Source organism: Calypte anna, chromosome 3, assembly GCF_003957555.1.
Source record: "Calypte anna isolate BGI_N300 chromosome 3, bCalAnn1_v1.p, whole genome shotgun sequence".
Lineage (NCBI taxonomy): Eukaryota > Metazoa > Chordata > Aves > Apodiformes > Trochilidae > Calypte > Calypte anna.
In genome coordinates, this window is record NC_044246.1 from 48,805,894 (window position 1) to 48,824,030 (window position 18,137).

General features: G+C 41.2%; 1 protein-coding gene across 1 annotated transcript in view; it reads left to right on the forward strand.

Moving 5' to 3' along the window:
• Nucleotides 1–18,137, forward strand: part of RTN4 (reticulon 4) — a 46,529-nt gene that overhangs the window by 19,736 nt on the left and 8,656 nt on the right. Inside the window, 2 exon segments of the mRNA XM_030447901.1 lie at nucleotides 13,211–13,418; nucleotides 16,861–16,999. Of these exon segments, the coding sequence (XP_030303761.1) occupies nucleotides 13,211–13,418; nucleotides 16,861–16,999 (347 nt within the window).

Consider the following 18,137-nt stretch of genomic DNA (forward strand, 5'->3'; position numbering starts at 1 on the left):
AGAGAGGTGAGTTTCCCATTTCCAATGGAATGAAATTTCAGACATACCTGCACTATTAAAACACTTGGATGAAGCCTTGGCTCCTTGTGCTCAGGCTCCCAGTGGATAGCACTGTTCAGAGAACAGCTGCTATGGGATCATACACTTCATGCCAAGGGGTTAATTGTTTAGATATCAGGCTACTTAGAGGAATGTTATGCTTGGTATACTAGTGTATTTGTTAGCTCTTTTAACAGGAAGCTTCTGCAGACCTGTCTTTAATCATTGTATGGATATAGCAGCCTGGTGGTGGCAAGTCACTGTCCTGGACTAACTTAGGGTCTGACAGGGACGCAGCTGCTGCTCTTCCATGTGAAACTGACAGAGAAGCTGCTTATAGAACTGTTTGCTGGAGCAAAAGGGAGTTGAACAGTGCCTTTGCTTTCCCATCTAGTGGCACAGTGCTGGGACAGGCCACACATCTGTTCAGCACTGATGTTTTTGGAGGGCTAGGCATAGCCTGGGTTGTGTGTGTGGAGAACTGTCTACAGTCTTTGTGTCAGAGAAAACTCAAAAACATGGTCTTTGGGTTTTTGATGTTAGTTGTTGGTAGTTTGTTTTGTTGTTTTGTTTTTTTGTGGTGTTTTTTTGTTTGTTTATGCCCAATCTGCAGTTAATTTCTTTCCACTCACTTTTGCTGTATTATACAGCAGAACTGGACTTCTGAGACCTTCCCAAGGAGTCAAATGACAAGCTATGAACAAAATCAGTTGTCTGTTTCTAATACCACACTACTTGAGCACAGTTTCAAAGTATCTTTAAAGAATTAAGACATACACTTGCCTATCACACTCTCAGAAAGGAGAGGTAGTTGATCACAAGACCAAGAAGTGGATCAGTATGTGTGTCTGGTCCTCTGAGTCTACTTCTATTGTGTGGGGTCTTTTCTATCTTCTGTGAGTTGAACTGAAATAGATTTTATTGTGCCTCGGGATGTCTGAAAATCAGTTGATGTGATTGAATGACTGATGCTTGTTGAAACATTTGTCTGCACTGTCTTACTGGTGCACTTAAGGTTTTGAACACTTACTTAATGGTGCTATTTTTTGAAAGCTAACTTAAATGTCAGCATTACGTGTACCTAAAAGTGGTTGGTTGTTTTTTTTTTTTTAAGCTCCACCACTTGAATAAAGCAAATGTAAAGTTTTGAACAGCCTCGTGGATAGATCATGGATTGTTTAATGCTGCCTGGCAGACCCCAGGGTAACTGGTTTATGTTGTAATGCAATTGGAACACTGGGACCTTTATTTCTTAGCTGCAGAAGTTCAGAAACAAAGCCAAAACAACCCAAGCTAAGGCCAATTTACAACTGAAGTTAAATGTTAAGAAACAGCCTCTGCTTCTACAAAGCTCCTGCTTATAGGAGCAATATAGCAATTGTTTCAATAGCAAATACTCTCTGCAACCCCAGCAGTTCCTGCTGTGGAAGATACAGTGAGCTGCTTTTTTGCTTCCCTTCTGTGTCTCAGTACATGCCATAATTAGCTTCCTAGCAGGTAAATCTTGCAGTCTCACACATGCTCACTGGGCTTCAAAATACATTTTTCTGATATCCATAAAAATACTGCATATTAATAATTCCTGATGGTTCAGATTGTGCTGACTTGTGCCACCTCTGCGCTGGGGGCTGTGTCAAGGACATGAACATGGGGGTCCTGGTTTAAAGGGTGTTCCCAGAATGCTTCCCAGAAGAGGGCTTGGATGCCATCTAGTGTCTGTAAGTGAGCTGTCACCCAAGCCTATCAGGATTGCACCCTGGGGTTTGAGACACTCTTGAGCTCTTGAAATGAGCTTAATAATCTTCGAGTCGAAAACTAAATATACATATTACACATCTTAGCCCTTCTGTTGTACAGACTTGATTTGCTGTTAATCCTTTATTTACTCGTTGGTGGAGAGTATTAAGTCTCTCAAGTAGACTAGGAAACCCTGCTTTCCACAAACCCTTTTTTTTTTTTTTTTTTTTTTTTTTGGAATGTGGATGGCTTTATATTACTGAATTACAACACCAAAGTATATTGTAGAATCCCCTCAAAATCTAAGCCTGTGATCATGACAGAAAGTTGAGTACCAAAGTATAACCACATTGGTACTTTACATCTCTCCCTGTATTCTTGTTGAATGCTACAATAACATTTGAAAATGGCATTGAGATCTTACTGTGAAGACAGGCTGTCTCACAAGATACTGTTGTTTCAGGGTGTTTTTGAACAGCAGGCTTTTCTTCCCTCTTGAAGAGGCAAATTTAAAGGTGAAGTCCAAGTGGGAATGTGCTTTGAAAGGGTGGCCTAGTGGTGGTAATGACAAAGCTTTTCTTTATACTCCCAAATCATGGGGGGGGGGAGAGGGGCAGAAATAGAGCACTTCCTGTGAATCTAACAGCAAACCAGGCCACTACAGTTTAGTGAAGCTTAAAACAAGTTAGAAATACTGCTGTACACCAGCACTGTACTAATTTGATTTGTGAATGATAGTTGCTATATTTGTATTTATTTTAATAGAACGATTCAGCAGATAGGAAGGGTTTGGTTCGATTTGTTGTTTTTCACCAGGGGAAAAATACCTTGGAATGCCTCTGGAGTTTCAGGAGCAGGTTATTTGTTAAATAGAATTCAACAGAAAATCTGATTTTTATCTGCTGTGTTTTTAGATTCTTAGACTGTTAGCATCTTCCTTTATGCTACCAAGTAAATAATAACAGAGGCTTCTGTTCTAGTATAGGGAATTTGGGGAGGAGTAGGAGGAATGAGAGGGGAAAAAAGCATGCAAAACATTGAGTGAATTTTTTTTCTGAAGGAAAGGCCTAGACTTGTGTTTCATCAGAGCTCTCACATCATCACTGAGGGGTAAAGGTCAGTAGGGCCAAGGCTGTTAACAGAGAGGGGCCTTTGGGCAGTTACTTGCTAAGTGGCAAAATGATGGAGAAAGTGGAGCAATTTTGGTAAATGATCAGCTTTCCCAGAAACACAGACAGGTGGACAGCATGGAATGAGCAGAATTGGGTAGTCATCCAGAACACTCTCCTGTGGGAAGTCAGGAACATTCTTCAGTGCAAAAATGCTGTTGTCAGTCTGTCTCCTCAGGGTGATTTAATGCCTGTCCTGTGTGTAAAGTACTCACCCTGCAGGGGTGCAGCCCCTAGGAAGATAGGTGCATTCAGCAGAAGAACACGTTTAGAATTGATTGCATCTTTTTTAGTTGTCTGGGTGACTTGATAATACCATTTTGTAAGTAGCTGTTTGGTTGGATAGTTTTTGTATAAATGATGGTGTAAAAACAGGTATGCAGTTTCCCTAATGGAACAATAAAGCTTACACAGAAGTTTGACAGTGCTGGTACTCAGCTTACGTCTAAAATAAGATTAGACAGATGTCTCTTGTCTGAAATTAGAGATGTGAATGCAGATAGAGATTTCATTTTAAGTATTTTTTGCCCAGAGTGGCAAGAGTGAACTTTGAGTATGCAAAGAGGAGGATGTTGAGGACGGAGAAGGTCCTGTGGAGGGAGTTAGTGGCTCCTTTGAGCTGGGGGTGCAGGGACTGCTGATGGTTTCTGGCTGCTGCTGGTTTGCTGTGGTTGCACATGCGGCTACAGCAAATTCTCTGTTTAGGAGTGTATAGTACATAAATGAACTATATTGAGAATTTAATGTAAAAGATACGAAGATTAAGAGGCTTTAATTGCGTATGTTTAGAAATTTGACAGTTAGTGGAAGAACCTTCTGAAAAGCACGGAGTTTCTGACTAATTTACTGACAGTGTAGTTATCTAAACAAATGTGGAGAATCATGTATTTTGGTGACTTCCAGTTGATCTTAAGAATTTCTGCAGAAGGACTGAAGCAGATTGTAAGACATTTTGTCCTATTTTTAATGTAGTGCAACTTTTCAAATGTTATAGTGTGATGATGTTTGAGTGTATGCTTCCCATTTCCCTCCTGTGGTACGTGTGTTGATTTACCTGTTGAAATTATGAATGACACGCACATCTTTGTATAAGTAGAAACATACATATAGCAGATCTTGCTGCCAAAGGGAGGCCTTATGTTTATGTAGCAAATGAAGCAATAAACAGGGATTTCAGGTAACTTTATGCTAAACTTTCTCCATGCAGGATTGTCTGTTTTAATGAAAAATAATACAGAGTAACATACTGGATCAGAATCCCATCCCAGCCACTACACAGTATTTTTGTGAAAATGTCCTTGTGGAAATGTGGAAATGTCCTCTGCTAGTTCCTTGGAAAATGGGGTATCTAATTTTTAAGAGGCTTTGGAGTAATGCTGGGATGTTTTTGTTTTATTATAAGCCCTGGATACTGAGAAGAGACTCCAAACTAAAAGGGTAATCTTTTTTCTTTTTTTTTTTTTTTTTTTTTTTTTTCCCCTCCACAAGGATGGAACATGAAATGCCAGCATTGTTCTCACAGCTTTTTCAGATTTTTAGTTTCTAATTTGTGCTCATGTTTTAAAATACTGCCTGGATTGCTGCTAAGTTACCTTCTGCAGTGTATGAGTTGAAATGCTTATTTGTGTCAGGTCAGCAAGCTCACAGTGTGGGATGTTAATGTAAAATTAAAAAGGGCGTTGGGTTGTAGGAATTAGGTAGAGGGTAGGGGAACTGTTCCTCTCAAACCTCTGCCGAGATGTATAAACATGGCTGAGCAGTTCGTGATGGCTACCAGCAAAAAAAGACTTCTTGTGTTCTTTTAGGAGCCTTTTGCTTTTGCTATCGGCACAGAAAGGGTCCTCTCGTGTTTTCCTTCAGGCTATTTTTTTAAAGGGAGCTTGGGTACAAAGATGTCTCTGTTCTTCTTTTAGACAGTCAGACATTTGTTTTAAATAAATAAATAAATAAACGAGGGGAAGGCATATATCTAGGAGGTTTATAAACGCGTTTTAACCATTGTTTGAAAAGCGGTCTGTCCGGGGACTACTTTCAGCAGTGCAAAGCGGCTTAGGGCGCCGGGGCTTTGTGGGCCGGGGAGGCACCGGCGCTGCCTGCGGGCAGGAACCGGCTCCGGGCCGCTGCCCCTGCCTGGCATCTGCTCCCTCCCCCTGGCAAGGAGCAAATGGCTGCAGCAGGCGTGACGGCATCTTCTCCGCGGCGGAGGAGCATTGGGGAGCGTTACGTCAGCGGTGAGCACACCCCGCGCCGTCATCTGACCGCTCCTGCAGCACCAGTGCAGCAGCGGCGGCTGCAGAGGCGCCGGGGGAGCCCATGGTCTCCACCCCGGGCTGAGGAGCTCTTCCCTTGCAGCTGGCCTCCTGCTATGCAGAACTGATAATCGCAGCTGGAGGGGCGTGGAGAGATGGACTCTCTCCGTGGAGAGATGGACAGTCAGCCGAGCAGCTGGAAGGATAAGGGTATTTGTTCTTTCACCTTTTTCATTTTTTATTTTAAAGCTAAAGATGCCACGGGTTGTTTTGAGCAAATGGTGTTTGTAGCACGGATTTAGTGGTGATGCGTTTGATGATACAAGATATAATTGTGCTGGATGCAAAACTGTAAAAGCTGTAGGTTAAAATGGGTAAATACGAGCAACGCAGAAAGATAAATTATTTATGTAGGTGAACTAGCTGGTGTGACGCTGCAGATATTCTTCAGTCCTACGGAGCATTTTAAAAAACGTTTTGGTATGCACTGCACAAATACCAGCATTGGCTGAATTTAGTTGATGTTCCTTTGAAATTCCTAGATCATTAATTATTTAATAATACTAACCATTAACTCAAAAGCTTGTAGCGTTTGCAGTTCATGTAAATTAAAAATTTGAGGAGAAGAAATTGTGTGCAGACTACAGCAGGGTGGCGGTGGTGGTTTTTTCTGTTTGGCGTAGCATATTTGGAGGCTATCCTTAAACACATTTGCTTGATATTTGTCAGTTTTGTTGGATTCTAGGTAAAACTGTGTGTCAGATTTTTCAGAATTGCAGACATAATATCAAACTGTTCTCGGAAAATAAGTAGCTAACCTTAAATTAGTGTGGTTCTGACCTTTGTTCTGTAACCACCAATGGGAGATTGCCAGAGTAAATCTCTGTGGATCATTATATTAGTGCTCAGTGTGTAAGAGTTTAAGCCTTATTTGAATATGTAATCTTCAAACTTTATAAACCGTACAAGCTTCAAAAAATTTTAATCATCTCTGGATACTTAAATATCTTCTTAAAGGGCCCTGTCATGCTTGGTATTTGTGAAGTTTTCCTCTTTTTGCAATTACTGCTCAGAATCTATTTTTTTTTTCCACTTAGACAAAATTGCCAGTTGTCTAGAATCCATAGAATGCTCTAACCTAAATATGTAGCAAAAAAACCCAACCAACCAAACAAACAAAAAAACCCCAAACAAACAAAAAAAACAAACCGACAAGGGAAGAAACTTTGCCCTGGCAAAACAAGTTTCTCAGCCTCCTGATCTTTACTTAAAGGGCTGAAAAATATTAGGGAAAAAATGTTCTGCAGTTTGTAGTAATATGGTCTTGATACATAACTAGCTTATATTCATCACTCTGTATGTCAGGCCTAAAATTCCTAGGGGGGGCAGGGGCGTGAGGTCTGAAGGTTTTTGAAAAAATTGAAAGACAGGTTACCTTTGTGTATTCAGGCCTATTTTAAAGCTTTGTTTTACAAGCTGACAAGCAGGGTTCTTACTATTCTGTACCTCACCTCCCCTGAACACTGACATTTCCGAGCCTAGAATTTCAGGCCTGAGAATAATGGAGTCTTTCCCTGTTTAAAATGAATGAATTGCTAATCATGAGCGTTCTTGTATGGCACAGGAGGATACCTGGTGGGGAGGATACACTAACCAGTGCAGGATGTGCTGTTCCAGCTGCCTGGAGGCCAGTGATGGGGGGGGTCTGTGCACTTGGCTTCTTTGCAAAATGTAGACCAGACTGGTGTGTACTGGAGCTACCTCAGATGAAGAAGCGACCTGAACCTGTCCCACCTGCACATTGTGTGCTGGTAGGACTGCTTCAAGCAGTGTTTTAAATTCCTCCTCCCTCCTCTTTGTTTTTACAGAGTGGCATCCCCTTAAGAGGAGGAAGCTGGTTTAGCACCAGTTTCCCCCTCCAAGAAAGTCCCTCCTGCCTTGAGGTTTAATTATAATTTAACTGGTAGAGATAAAATCTAAAAGAAAATGGAAGCAGAGCAGGAAGGTGGCTTTCTGGGGAAGCAGAAGAGGCCGGTTCCGTTCCTGATGCAGCTGTTCTCGAAGCCCGGTTTAGTGTGTTTTGTGATAGCATTTGTTTATCACGGCTTGAAGACTCCTTGTTACGTGTGTTCTTCCTTCGTTAGGTCAGGCTCCAGTGGCATGGAAAACGATGGGTAAAGTTCAAGGACTGATTACATTATTCATCTTGCCCCAAAATAAATATAGAAGCAAATATTGCAACATGCTTCTTTCCATGCTAAAAAATAACCTTAAAAATGTAGCAAATCAAGAGCCTTTCATTAAAGGGATGAAAAATATTAGGAAAAAATATTCTGCAGTGTTTAGCAATGTGTTCTTTATATAGTTTAAATGTTCAACACTCTTAAGTCAGGCCTGAAATTCTTGCAGTTGGAGGGGAAAAAAAAAAGGAGGGGGGAGAGGGTTGAGGGTGGCGAGGTCAGAAGAGCCAAAAGTACAGTTCATAGTTAGAGGTTCCAACCAAAACTACTTTCTAATTAATATAGCCCTAAGCTTAGTTGTCTACATGTTTCTTGTACTACAGCCAGAGTAGTTGAGGTACCAGCATAGTGAAAGTGGTACACCCTGTGGTATTTATCAATATTGATCCTCTAGATAAGCAGAATGAAATAGGCTTACCCTGCAGATAGCTTTTGTTTTTAGTAGACTTGAAGACAGGCCTCCCTGGAGTGATTGGTACTAAAGTGTCTCAAACTTAGTTACTATTCCAATGAATTCTCAGGGTTTAATGGCTGAATAATACTAATGGTAGGATAAACACCACAGCTAGACTCTCAGGCTATCCCAGGATTATTTTCTTATTAATGTGCTGAAAAGCTATCTGGATTCTGGTTCAGATTAATTAAATGGTGGAAAAGGTTGCACAGGCTTGTGCAACCCTTGAGCTTTTTAAATTGTTATGAGCAGTCAGAGCTTTGGGACGCATTCCCCAGTTCCTACACCGTGTACACATGCAAGGCTACATGATGAAGAAGAAATGGAAGAAAAATACACTGCTTTAGCAGCTCACTAATAGTTGCTAGATAGCATTTGCATTCTGAGGAGACAATCTGGTAGTGCCTGACTTCATTTTCATTCTAGAATGTATTCTGTGAAGTCTGTATTGCTTTTTTGTGGTAGTGGGGCAGATCTACCAGAACCATGTTTGATGCCGACTGGTTTTCTAACCTCTGGGATGCAGTTAGATAAGCCTGTTGGTCCCACTGGACATGCCACCCCTCTGTAACACCTGTCCCTAAAACAAGGAGAGCTCTGTTTAGCTGAAGGCAGCTCCACGTGCTTGGCACCACATGCAGCTGTGCAATAACCACTCAGCCAGGGATTTTTGTGTTGTTAATGACTTGCAACAAGGCAGCCAAGGACCAAACTGCCTTCCAACATGTCTGAGCCAGGGTAGAAGGAGGCTTGGATTTTGTGGATTCTGCTGAGTTTCTCAATGGTGGTTTTTTGTAAATGGTCATTCTGATGTAGGAAATCTTGATGCATCGAGCCTCAGTCTGCTAATGGAGTTTGTGCTTGGCAGAGTGACCACTGGATAGGTTGGTGGCTTTTCCTCAGGGTTTGTCGGTCTCCAGCAGGGGTTGAGCAAACTTCAAGAGTAAAACTGCAGAGCCAGGTCTACGTGAGAGATGGGTGGAAATCCTGAAGATCACTGTCATCTGTAAATGTTAAGTCTTTTTAGCATAACTAGAAAATGTCTCTCTAAAGAGAAAGGAACAACAGTTTGTGGTTGGGTTTTGCTGGTCTAGAGCTAATATTTCCTCAGAGCAGCCTGCATGGTGCTATGGTGATGGTTGTCACCGTGCACTTCAGTCGGATCTGCGGGCTGTCCCTCTGACATGGTGCTGTGACATTTCTCCCTCAGCACAACACTGGCTGTACTTAGATGGATCCCGAAACGGCTCTCTACTCGTGCCTCTACACTGCTTTTACGATTATTTGAAGAACATAAAGAATTTCATCTTACCTCTCAGATTACAGAAGGGTCCCAGTGTCACGGCTTGTTGTTCATACACAAATCGCGTTCTGTTTGCCCTTTATTTATCTATCTGTTTATTTATTTCTAAATTCTCCCCCCTCCGTTGACACAAACGGCCTTTCTTTGGCCATGAAACCCCCCCCCCCCCCCCCGTTTTCGTGTTTGTGTCCCAAACACAGGAGGAAAGAAGAGAGGAGCGCAGTTGTCCTTTGTGAGCCCCGGGCAGCTGCTCCTTTCCTTCCCTCCCTACCTCCCTCCCTCCCTCCTCCTCCTCCTTCCCCTTCCCGGGGTGCAGCGCCGGGGCCGCCATTGGCGGGGGTTTCAGGTCGCGCGGGGCGGTTGCGTATCGGTACCGCCCGCCCCGCGCCGCCCCAGGAAGTGGATCGGCTCCGGGACCGGCGGCCGGGGGAGAGCGGGCTGCGTGCGGGCACACGCAAGATGGATGCCAAAATGGGTCAGTCCCTCTTTTTTTTCTGGGTTTGCTTTGGTCGGTGGGAATTCCGCTTGGTGTTCGACCTCCAGGCTCCTAATTTCTCTTTTTAAAATGCAAACAAGCAGAAGGTGACTTGGTTCTGTAGTTTTCCGTTTTCTTTTTTCTTTTTTTTTCCCTCCTCCCCTTTAAAGAGGATTATCGGGTCAGATATATTAAACCACTTGTTTTTGTCATTAAAAAAATAGTGCAAAGAGTTCAGTTTGAAGTTAAAATCCACAAAAGAAAGAGAAGACTCGTATCACAGCCCTTGCTTTAAAAGCAAATGTAATTGGATGAGTTCTGCATGTAAGGCACGGATGCTAGCAGTACTATTTTTAGACGTGCCAAGTGACAGTTCATGCTTACCAAATGTAGGCAGCTGTTCTTGCTTTGGAATAGGCCTGGAATATTTGCATTAAATGCATGAGGTGTAGTTTGTATTATATGAAGTAAAGCTTAAAACAGTTACCACAAGGAAAGGTACTTCTTGGTAGGGCTGTTCCTGAGAATTGGCTGGGGTTTTTGTTTTCCTCTTGTTAACATTAAAAAAAAGAAACAACAAAACTTGTGTGAGTTAAAGCCAGAAAGCTGCTTCTAATATGGTACTGCTTTTTAAGATTTTCTTTTACTTTAGAAAGAATTGCAAACACTTGCTTTTGGTCAGTTGGAAAATATAAATCAATTTTATCACACACTCTGTTGGACTGAAAATAGCAAATAATTTTTTCAGTGACTTATAACACTGAATTTTCCTTTGAGGAATTTACAGTGAAACCAGATACGTATGTCGTTAAGCTGCTGCTGATTTGGTGGTTCTCCAAATGGAATGGAGACACTGAGGAAAAATGCTTCATGTGCAGATTATCTTGGGAGGTCCCAGCTGGGTTTTTTTTCTTGTTGATTACTGAGAACAAAAGACTTGAAGATGGGTCCCTGGAGTCCATTTGGTGTTTGTGGTATGCTTTGGTTCCAGCAATTTACTCTTGTTTCTGATTTTTTGGAAACTGCCATGCAGGTGAATGTAACATTCTTTATGACTGGGTTTGGGTATAATGCCTAACTGTTTGCAATGAGTGATTTCCTATGAAAACTCACCATCAGTGGAGATGCTTTATAACCATGTCACAGGGTGGAGAGTATCTGATTTACAGAATGCTGTCTGCAAACGGAGAGGAGCAGGGCACATACTTAGTGTGTCACTTGATAGGGGACCAGCACCCAAATTTGAATGATGGATGCTCAAATTGCAGCATTTAAAAAATAAATACAGTTTCCGTACTTGAAGCAAATAACTGGGAAGAAGTTAGGTTTTTTCCCCAGGATTTCTTGCATGATTTAGGAGCACAAAATTCACAAACCCTTTTCTGGCAAGACTGGTTTTGAAAATCTCACCCAGCTGTCATGGATACTTCTGCAACTCAGTTTAGGTTTACAGTTTGTAATGATTTTTAGGTTAAGCTCACAGTTGCATTGGTAAACTCCTTTATACATGGTGAGATTGTTAACATAAGTGGTACTAATAAAGACACGAGTAGACACATTTGTGATTGGAAGCAACTAGAGAAAATGTTGCTCAATTTAGGGATTGTGGGCCTTAAAAAAGGAATTGTAAGATGCCTCGATTTTTTTGTTTGTTTGACTTTTACAAATATGAAAGAAAAATCTTGGGGCTTCATTTCTTTGACAGGAAAAATAGAAGTGCAGCTTTGTAACACGAAGAGACCCAGCAGCATACAGGTCACCTGGGTGCACGGGTGATAGGTTGGGCTGCAATTTGACAAGGACTTCAGATGGGTGCTGTTCTGGGAGCTGGAGTGTCACCTCCTTCAGCTGGGCTGCTCTATCTCTCACTCCACATGTTTGCAGAGTCACATGGTGCACCACATCCAGAATCTGATCTGGCTTAGTTTTTAATTTATTTTTTTTGTGTCGTAGTTGTCAGCAGCATGCAGAAAACCAAGCCTTGTGGCCATGAAAAGCAAGCGAAGTTGGGTGGTGGTAGAGGAATAAGGCTATTCTTTTTCAAAGCAGTTTTGGTTTGTGCCACATTTAAGACGTTGTTGCCTGGTTCAGTATGTAGAGCTTTGGGAAACATTTACTGAAATATTAATTAAATATAAAATATTTTGCATTGTGAAAACATCAGCTTTAAGTTTGTGACCAGGGTTCTCATCTTGCCAGCACCTACTGTCTCTGTATGGCTTTTTTCCCTGCTCAATCATTAGGAAAGGACTTCAGCTTCTGAACCACTGTGAAATGGCATTGTGAACTGTTCCAGTGGCATTTTCATTTTGTACCTACAAAGGGATTTGAAGACATTACCCTACAGAGGCTGCTAAGTATTTAATGTTGGTCACATTTCATTCTGGAAGAAATAATAGTCAAGTTTTGTTTGTTTAGTTTTATTTTACAGTCATCCAGAATAAGAATCTGTTCTGAACTGTGGTATGCTACTTTACAATTAATTTCAGTGATGTTTAGGATGAAATACGATTACTAAACTTGTGTTGTAATATTTTTTCTATGATTTGAGTTCTGTATATAATAACGTAAATTATTACAATTAACAAGCAGCTTTGATGCAGAAGAGGAATTTGTTCTTCTGAAAATCTGATTACCTGTGAAAGTAGAAATAGTGAAGAATGAGTTTTATTGTGTCTCACCATTAAATGTAAGACCAGACTAGATGCCCCTGCCCGGTTCTTTACTGACATTTGCGGATCTCATGATTCCAGTAAGGTAATCGACAGCACCTCAAACCAGACAGTCTGCAAGGGGTGCAATAATCTTTGCCTATGACTTGTAGTTTACTATACACAGTGCTGCTAAAAATGGCATAATATTATCTTATCTCATGCGGGTTGCTTGAAGAAAAAATAACTTGTTTTACAAATGAAGTATTTTGCATTGTGGCACAGGAAATTTAGCCTGGATAGAAATTTCTTTGAGATTATTCCCTCTTGATGGCTCAGTCTGTAACCCATAATCAGCATTATAAACTTCCATGAGAATGTTTACAGTCAAAAAGAAACAAAATGAACTCTTAATGGGTTTTGAGGTGGTGCCTTTGCCTCTACCAGACTTGCAAAGATGCTAAGATTTAGAGATATTTTTGTCTTTTGTCATTATCCTCACAGGGAATCGGAACCAGTCTCTTCAGTGAGTGACCTCCACAGAATCCACAAAAATGAAACAAAATTAAGCACAAACTGCTGCAGTTACGGTGCAGAACACAGCACAGTAGCTGAAGAGATTAGTTCTGGCATTGCTAAAAAGCAGAATTGTCTTAAACTTTAACAATTACGTTTGAGGTAATCCTAATAATGATAATCACAGTAATCTGAAGTTCACTGCAAAATTGGTTCTAAGATAACCTATTTCTAGTCATAATTTAATCTCTGGCTTGTCTGTGAGATCTCAAGTTCCATTCTTGATAACCCTCAGCAGTCAAGTGAATCACATTTTACTTTTTTCTATGGATGCAAAAGATACCTTGTTCTAATTTTTTACCTCTTTTAAATTTTAGTTGTTGACCTTCTTTACTGGCGAGACATTAAGAAGACAGGAGTGGTGTTTGGTGCCAGCTTGTTCCTGCTGCTTTCATTAACAGTGTTCAGCATCGTGAGCGTGACAGCTTACATTGCCTTGGCCCTGCTTTCTGTGACCATCAGCTTTAGGATATACAAGGGAGTTATCCAGGCAATCCAGAAGTCTGATGAAGGCCACCCATTTAGGTGAGATTTTTTTTCTTTTAATTAAAAACTGTATTGTTTTTGAGGAGAGTGGTATTCGTGATGTATGTCATGATATGTTGCACATTAATGTGAACAGTCTGTGTACTGAGAAATGTCTGCACAATGATAAAGAAGATGAATTGAGCACTTGGTAGGGGGGGATTTCCTGGGAGTGCTAGAGTATCCTTAATTACATTTAAAAAATAATTATGTACGTCAGTCTAATGGAGTGTAATATGTGCAGTTTAGAATGGTATAGTCTTCAGAATGTGAACCAGTGGCAGATGATGTGCAAAATGTAAAGAATACCCAGGATATGCAGCACTTTTGATGCAATACATTTAGCAAAAGTAAAAATAAGTGTAGCAGGGGGTACTTTGATATTTTGGGAATTTCTATTAAAAGGATGCTTTTAATTGATATTTTTAATATGTAGCAGCAATGCTGTGTTCTCCACATGCAAGGCTGCCTCGTCATCAGCAGAATCCAGCTTCATTGAAGCCTGCCCTGGTCAGGAATTTAGAAATTTGGGCTCTGAATTCTGGGCCTTGAGGCCTTGAAGGTAAAATTTTAAGGCCTCGAAGAGGCCCTCTGAGCCCTTTGCTTTAAGTGATGAACTGAGTCCCTGGGGCATAGCTGTGTGAATCAGTACCTGTGGTATGCATCCTTTCCCGTGTGATGTACAGTGGTGCCCACTACTGAAAAGCTGCATCTTAAGAGAAATAAAAACTTAATCCTGTGTTAGAGTAATTACTGAAAGTGCTTACTTCCTGTGCCCACACCAGCCTGTTCCACACTACTCAGACTTGCTTCTCTCTTGCTTCTCCCTCACTAACCAATGAAGTGGTTCCATCTCAATTTCCCTTGCACCTTTTAGAAACACCTGCTTGCCTTCCAACAGCTCTTACTAATTTTGTGGTGTTTCCAGTTCTCTTACTCTCATCTTCAGTAAGACAAAATAAAATGTTTCCTTGGGTTTTCCTGCATTTCTCCCTGACTATGAGTAGTAGCTCTTTTACCCAGTTGAAGGCAGTCTGTGCCTAGATGAGCTGGTAGACAAAACTGGGGGGGGGAAAAAGAATACTTGCTTTCAAGTTTAGATCTGATTAAAAAAAACCAACAAAAACAAAACAAAACAAAAAACCAAACCACACCTGAACAATTGACAAGCATTCAGTATAGCAGGATGAAGTGCATCTCTTTTGTCAGCTTAGGTTTTTTGGGGGGATTTTGCCTTGTTGAGGATCCTAACCCTTGTTAGGACGAATAATTTGTTGAAATCCTGTTTGCTCTGTCTACCCAGTAGTGCTCTGCAGTATCCAAACAGCATTTCCGAGTTTACCAGTTCTTTCTTAGCAAGAACAAGCAAAACATGTTCAACCTGTGCTCTTTTCTGTAGTTTATTTGTAAAAGTACTGATACTCAAAAGAAGCTTCCAGACATTCTTGTGCAAAATACCTGGTTCTTACTTTTTTTATCTATATAACTTCAACTACAAGAAGGAAATTTTTACTTGAATTTAGTTTGACAGTGAAGAGCATGTCAGTGAGATGAATTTAATTTTTGATCCAGGCAGTGAATATCTTCTTGATGAGTTAAGAAGGCTGTTGACATTGAAATCAAGTGTGGAGAGCAGAATGTAACCTTGAAATGGCCACACTGAAGCCACCATTTAAAACAATTTGTATTGGACTTGCCACAAGGCCATGCTTAAGGCCATGTTTAACTTTGTCTTAAAGAAAATACATAGGAGCCTCAACTGTGTGATATTTTTGTTTGGTTTTGTTTTTTAATCAAACAAAAACATTCTAAAGCAGAATTCCCCCAAACAGATGTAAAAGTTTAACGACTACAGTAAGATCAGTGCCCTGTTACTGATGTACTGCACTGCTCTGTCTGTCTGCAACATAGAAACTAGATAATTAAATTATTCTCTGTTTAAAGACTGTAAATTGCCATAGCCACTGCAGCTACAGATAAAAGTCAGTATAGTGGAAACCACACTTAACTAGGTAGGAGCTTCTGTCTTTCTGTTAAAAAGAACTGCTGTCACTAACTGTAGAGAAATTTAAAAAAGAAATTAAGGGAAAACTTGTTCATTTTAGCATGCCTTACCATGTTAATTATAGCTTAAATGGTACCTTTGCAAATACCTTCTACCATGTATTTGGTATGTTGCTTTTGTGTCCTTTTTGTTGTCTACAGACTGCTAGACTGCCTAATACAAAAGCAAAACGAGAGGATCATAGAATGGTTTGGGTTGGAAGGGACCTTAAAAGATCATCTACTTCCAATCCCCCCAACACCTCCCACCAGACCAGGTTGCTCAAGGCCCCATCCAACCTGTCCTTGAACACCTCCAGGGAGTGGGCAGCCACAATTTCCTTGGGCAACCCATGCCAGTGTCTCACCACCCTCAAATTAATGAATTTCTTCCTGATCTCTAACCTAAATCTCCCTTTTTCAAGTTTAAACCATTTCCCCTTGTCCTCTCACTACACACCCATGTAAAAAGCCCTACCCCAGCTTTCTTCTAGGGCCCCTTCAGACATTGGAAGGTTGCTACAAGGTCACCTCAGAGCCTCCTTTTCTCCAGGCTGAGCAACCTCAACTTCTTTAGCCTCTCTTCATGGGGAGCTGCTCCAGCCCACTGAGCATTTTAGTGGCTCTCCTATGGACACTTTCAAGGAGCTCTGTGTCCTTCTTATGCTGGGGACTCCAGAACAGGACACAGTACTCCAGGTGGGGTCTCACAAGAGCAGAGGAGGAGAATCACCTCCCTCCAGAGGCTGGCTGTGCTGCTTTTGGTGAATCCCAGGACAGGGCTGGCTTTATGAGCTTCAAGTGCACACTCATGGCTTACGTTGAACTTCTTTCCACCACCACCATCCCCAAGTCCTTCTCCTCAGGGCCGCTCTCAGTTTTTTCTCCTCCCAACCTGTAGTTGTGAATGGTTCACTTCACGCAACTCTCCAGGCTGCCTTGCCTCTCATTTTTAAAATACACATTGGCCTTATTAGCGTAATAAATGACAGCATATGCTGAAGAGTAGAAGGAGGCTTCATAGGCCAAGGAGCATCTGTCAGAGGTACTGGGCACTCTCTGGGACACCTGCTCACACATGATGGTGCACGTTTTTTTTGTTTAGTCCAGTTACACCTGTGTGTGACTTGGTAAATGCACTAGCACAGCAAAGCAGTGAGGAGGAAAAAAAAAGCATTTTCTTTGCTTCTAAGAGCTTGTGTAGTGTGTTTTTTAAGGTTCACTTTTATCTTCCAAGAATAACTTAAGATTATTTCTTTTCTACTTTTTTAGCATTCCTCATACAGTGAGGCTTTTGTTTTTATAACATAAACAGAATGTTGATGCAGAATGTATAGCGTGTTTGTACTGTTTACCAGTAGCCTTACAGTAAATGTTCATAAGCTTTTGTTTCTTGCAGGGCTTACTTGGAGTCTGATGTAGCCGTGTCTGAAGAGCTTATTCAGAAATACAGTAATGTTGTGCTTGGTCATGTGAATGGCACAGTCAAAGAGCTGAGACGCCTTTTCCTGGTGGATGACTTAGTTGATTCTCTGAAGGTAAGTTTACTTCAGCTGTAGGTACTGCAGCCTCACCTAAAGAGCTTCCTTGCTGACCTGGCTCAGCAAAGTCCCCACCAGTCCTTGAATGAACAGTGGCATCTTTGGCTCAGTGAAAGTAAATAATGAGTTTTAGTTTGCTTGTTGGAAGTAACAAGCATTTTTTCCCCCAAGAAGTGTAGCTTTCTACTAGCAATGCTAAGTTGAATGCAAAATGATAAAGTGTGTTGCTTTATTTGTGCTTTATTTTTAAAGTATAATAAAAAAGAATGTAAAACTGCAGTAAGCTCTGGCTGCATGCAGGTCAGCTGGCACTTAACAGCAGAAATCTTTTAAGAAAACAGGACACTGGGCATTCAGAATTTGTTGCTAACACATAATAAAACCTGTGGTTTGGGCTAGACTGGCACAGTCCGGTTTTGTTTTGGTTTTCTGTTACTTTCTGTGCTGAGACTATTGAGTGGTTAGTGTCCAACTACAGCACTTAAACAGCAGGAGTTCTTGTGTCCACCTTTTTGCTGCAAAAGTGGGGACCGAGTGATGCCTGCCAAGGAAGGTGAGAAGGCGAACAACAGTTTCAGGCCCTGGATTTGGATAGCTGCTTCCTTTTGTGATGCACATGACTGAAATGGATTGTACAAGTTACCTAAAGTGTGCAATACTGTCTAATGTGGGTATGTTGAACATGTCCGAGTACTATTTAATGCGGTTTACCGAAGGTGGCAGAACAAAACTGACAGTGAAGAGTAATAAGAAAAAAATTTAAAAAAGAAATACGTGGCTGAAAACCTTCCAGTTTTGGTCTGTGAGAATTACATTCCTTCCCTTCAAGCTAATCGCCTTTATTCTTTTTTCAAACGGTTGTTTCCTTTACTGAATACAACACGTTGTCCATTTCTTTTTCAGTTTGCTTAATCTTCTTGAAATAAAGTTGCATTTATCCTCCAGTAAATCCCTTCCTTAGTGCTTTGTAAAGCCCTTTGAGTTGTTGTGGTGCTGGGGGAAGGGGTTTCTAGTGAAACACAGAGAACAATAGGAAGGCTGTAAAAGCCTTTGTTACATTTGTGGAATAGAAATGGGGGGGAGGCAGATCTAAGGATCTTACCCAGAGTTTCTGGGTCGAGTTTCTCATTGTACT